Consider the following 3,680-nt stretch of genomic DNA (forward strand, 5'->3'; position numbering starts at 1 on the left):
TGATTTAATAAAATGATATGCTAAAAAGTTTTAGAAACTTAAATACTAACTAATTTTTCATATTAGTAAACCCAAAACAAAGGTGAAACAAAAACAAGACGTAGCTACCGAGGAAAAATAGTGACATGGGACATTAACAACCACATAAATATGCTCACGAAAGCCAACCTGTTTGGCTACTTAGATATGTGTTAGTCATTAACTTTTGTTGTAGAACTCCCTTGTTATAATATCTTGAGTTTAAATTATTGGGTAACATAGAAACTAAATAAAATGATTTATTAAATAATTATATATGTAAATGAATTGTTATTAAGCATATCACTTATTGATGAATTTAATGTAAGATTCAAGAAACACAAAACTGTCTGATAAAACTCATGAACAATATTATAGCTGAGGAATTATTTATAATTTTAATCATACATTTATAAAAATATATGAATACTCTTTAAAGAAATTAAATATATATTTTCAAAAATACATTTGGCTATAAGTGTGTTTTCTTACTTTTCTTAATCAAAAATACATTGGGCTATAAGTGTGTTTTTTTACTTTTCTTAAAATTTAAGAAACAAATTAATGGCACAAGATCCAAAAGTCAATGACACAAAATCCAGAAATATCTAGTAAATATCTTGCAAAGTTATCAACAACATATTTGTCTTTTCAAGAGGTGCCACATATTTATCTTTTCAAGTGGTACCTTTTCCAGAGGTATCTAACCACAGCTTTGTCTTTTCAAGAAGTATCTTACCAATATCTGTCAAAAGTGAAAACTTGCCCGTGGCACATTTGTCTTCTCAGAAATGTGCATCGAATCTATTACGATAGGATCTCTCCAGTACTCTCGAAGTTTTTTTTGAAGGTAATGCGGCCTCTCGAGGTCTGCAAGAGCAGGACAGTGGATCCATTGATGGTTTTACCGGACTTCAGAAAGATCCTTTACTAGGTTTTGCTCGTGGGTTCTCCCCAAGGGTCTGAGTTAGAACCGTATGCGGACCCCGGGCACATGCATATTGAAGATGATGTTGCGCACAACCCGGAACTTGCACCTGTTCCCCCAGCTCACTGCGTTTTTGTGGAATCGTTCGACGACAGATCGACTCGCGACTGTTTGTGGCCTTGTACTTGCTTGATCTGGTGGATTTTCATTGCGGCTCTGCATCAGATCCGTATTTGGAGTGCGTATCTCTCGTATTTTCAAAATCTTCTGAGGAGTTTATGTCTCACCTCCAGATCCGACACTTCTTGCAAGGCGGTATCTCAACTAATCACTACTCACGAGCTGAGCTTCTTTTGGGGGGACAATTGTTCGTGTTGTGGGATCTGCGTGCTGTACTGCTTTTGGCAGGTTTGATTTGTGAGATACGCAGTTTCTAGCAGGGTGGCATTTTACCCGTATCTTACAAGTAAATGTGTTGTATTTTTACAGGCCAGAGTAGTGACCACCAAACGTGTGTAAATCATTGAAGATCATGTTGTCGAGGCATATCCATTAAGTGCAGAGAGAATCAATCAACTGAGGGCCGAGGAGGAGGCCTTGAGCGCTGCACATACTGTAAAGTCTCTGCTGGTGTCTGATGAACGAGATTTTGTCAACGCCCATGGAGGAAGGAAGGTGGGTTTTTCTCCCTTTTGATTTTCCATCGTTTGCAAGTCTGGGTTTTGGTTTTTTTTGGGTTCGCAGAGACAAAACGAAACACATGTTAAATTAGGTTATTGAACTTCAAAACCCAGATAATTTATCATACATATTACATTGGTTTCGGTAAGGCGAAGGCAGGTATTAAATTGGATTTTTGAGTTTGAAAACCTAAAGATTATATTACGGATACATTGGACCTCATAAGAATTTAGGGTAAGTATTTTCATAAAATTTATTTCATGTTGGTTTGGTAATGAAGTAGATCCTGCCTGGTTCAGGGATAGATTGGGTCTAATAAGGATCTAGGGAAAGCATTTCTTATAAATTTTCTTTCATATTGGTCTGATTATCAAGTGGATCGTCTCTGCATCAGGGATTGATTGGAATTTGGATCTCATGAGGATTTAGGGAAACTATTTTCACAAATTTTGTTTTAGGTTTGGTGATTGTCAAGTGGATCCAGCCAATAAGTAGCGATCGCTGAGCTCGTGGATAAGGTTGCGGTGATTGTCAAGTGGATCCTGCGCATAAGTAGCGATAGCTGAGCTCGTTGGGAGTATAGTGGGCCTCTATTCTTCTGCTCACTCGAAAAAAATTATCTATTTACATTTTTGCTTTAATAGGTTATTTAAAAAATAATAATAATAGCGGGTCTATATTTTTCAGCTCATTGATTGCAATAATGGCGGGCGCTTGTGAGGAAAGCACACTTTTAGATTTGAGCAATTTATATATATATTTTTTTTGTTTTGTGTTTTGGAGAAGAATTGATAAGGATGGTCAGGGAGATGTAGATTTTATCAATCTAAATTTTTAATGAAGTTGTTTAGGTAATTTGATTTTCATTCACGATTCAGTAAGTCATTTTGTTTTTTCATGTGAAAACTATTAACCTATTTATGTTGCTGAATGGTAATTTTTAATTTTTAAAAAATAATTTTTTAATCAAATTATTATTAATAAAAAATTAATTTATTATAAAAACATCACTTATAAAAAAATAAAATTTCAAACATAATATTACTTAAAACTAAAAGCTTAAAAAAATTAATCCAAAATCCAAATTCCAACCGTCCTTTCTGAGAGGTCTGTTGTTTTGGTTCCAAGAGTTACAAACGGTTTACAAAAGGCAAATTTGCAACGAAGAATTGCACTTTTTAATTTTATTCTAAAAAAATATAAAATCTATGTTTTGTCTTAATTTCTGTTATTACAGAGACTATGCCAATATTTTACAAATAACTAATTGTTGAATTTTCAACTGTGGTCGGCTACTGATGATAATGATTTCCTATTTGATTCCTCTCATGGTGACAAAGCTGAATCCATCAATTGTGAAATCATAAACGGAAGTATTATTGTGGTTTAATGTGTTTGTAAATGTAGAAACGAGTTGAATATAGCGGATAATGATTTCGGATTTCATTCCGTTGACTGTGACAAAGCTGAATACATCAATTGTTAAATCACAAACTGAAGTATTATTGTGATTACTTGTTTCTCCATGTATAAATGGATGGAATATTTTGAAAATTTTATAAAATAACCTAAAGAAAAACAATTAAATTGTAAAAAAAAATAATTCAAATTTATACCAATGTTATATTTATTGTGTTGGAAAGGCAGAGGAGCTAAAAAAGAAATTTACACATAAAACACTAGTTGCTACTCTTCTATTGATCACACAAAACATGATGCTTACAATGAACCCGGTGAAGGGTATTTATCATTTTCCAAATAGCTACTTGCCTAAAATATCCTGACAAGCATCCACATGCAACGACATGCTAAAAAGTCGTCTATCATGCATCCACATGCAACCACACACTAAAAGTCATGTATCATTTAACTTGATTTGACTCAACACTCAATCACTCAATCGCTGAGTTAACTGACTCTCTATGTTTAGCCAACTCCACATGCTGGAGTAATTACAATTTCTAACACTCCCCCTTAATTACGACCATATGACTCAACATAACTTAGCTTGACTCGATTATCACTCAAACATGCCTGCTCGTCTATGTCTCAG

General features: G+C 34.0%; 1 protein-coding gene across 3 annotated transcripts; it reads left to right on the forward strand.

Moving 5' to 3' along the window:
- The first annotated feature begins 749 nt into the window (after window positions 1-749).
- Window positions 750-2,318, forward strand: LOC149202847 (uncharacterized). 3 transcript variants are annotated; one of them, XM_089400055.1, is made up of 3 exons: window positions 750-1,354; window positions 1,436-1,621; window positions 2,022-2,318. In XM_089400055.1, the coding sequence occupies exons 1-2, from the start codon at window positions 1,013-1,015 to the stop codon at window positions 1,463-1,465; spliced, it is 372 nt and encodes a 123-aa protein (XP_089256181.1). In that variant the 5' UTR covers window positions 750-1,012; the 3' UTR covers window positions 1,466-1,621; window positions 2,022-2,318. The 3 variants fall into 3 exon arrangements, with proteins under 3 accessions (XP_089256181.1, XP_089256182.1, XP_089256183.1); XM_089400056.1 differs by having other exon boundaries at window positions 2,086-2,318; XM_089400057.1 differs by having other exon boundaries at window positions 750-1,261.
- Window positions 2,319-3,680: the final 1,362 nt, after the last annotated feature.

The sequence above is a fragment of the Pinus tabuliformis genome, chromosome 2_1 (genome assembly GCF_031772625.1).
Source record: "Pinus tabuliformis cultivar Carrire ecotype Pingquan chromosome 2_1, CPIR1, whole genome shotgun sequence".
Lineage (NCBI taxonomy): Eukaryota > Viridiplantae > Streptophyta > Pinopsida > Pinales > Pinaceae > Pinus > Pinus tabuliformis.

Bases quoted from the DNA above. Each gene is read 5' to 3' on its own strand.
- LOC149202847 (XM_089400055.1), top strand. From the start codon at position 1,013: ATGCATATTGAAGATGATGTTGCGCACAACCCGGAACTTGCACCTGTT. The intron at 1,355-1,435 runs GTTTGATTTGTG...GTATTTTTACAG, and splicing joins TGCTGTACTGCTTTTGGCAG to GCCAGAGTAGTGACCACCAA.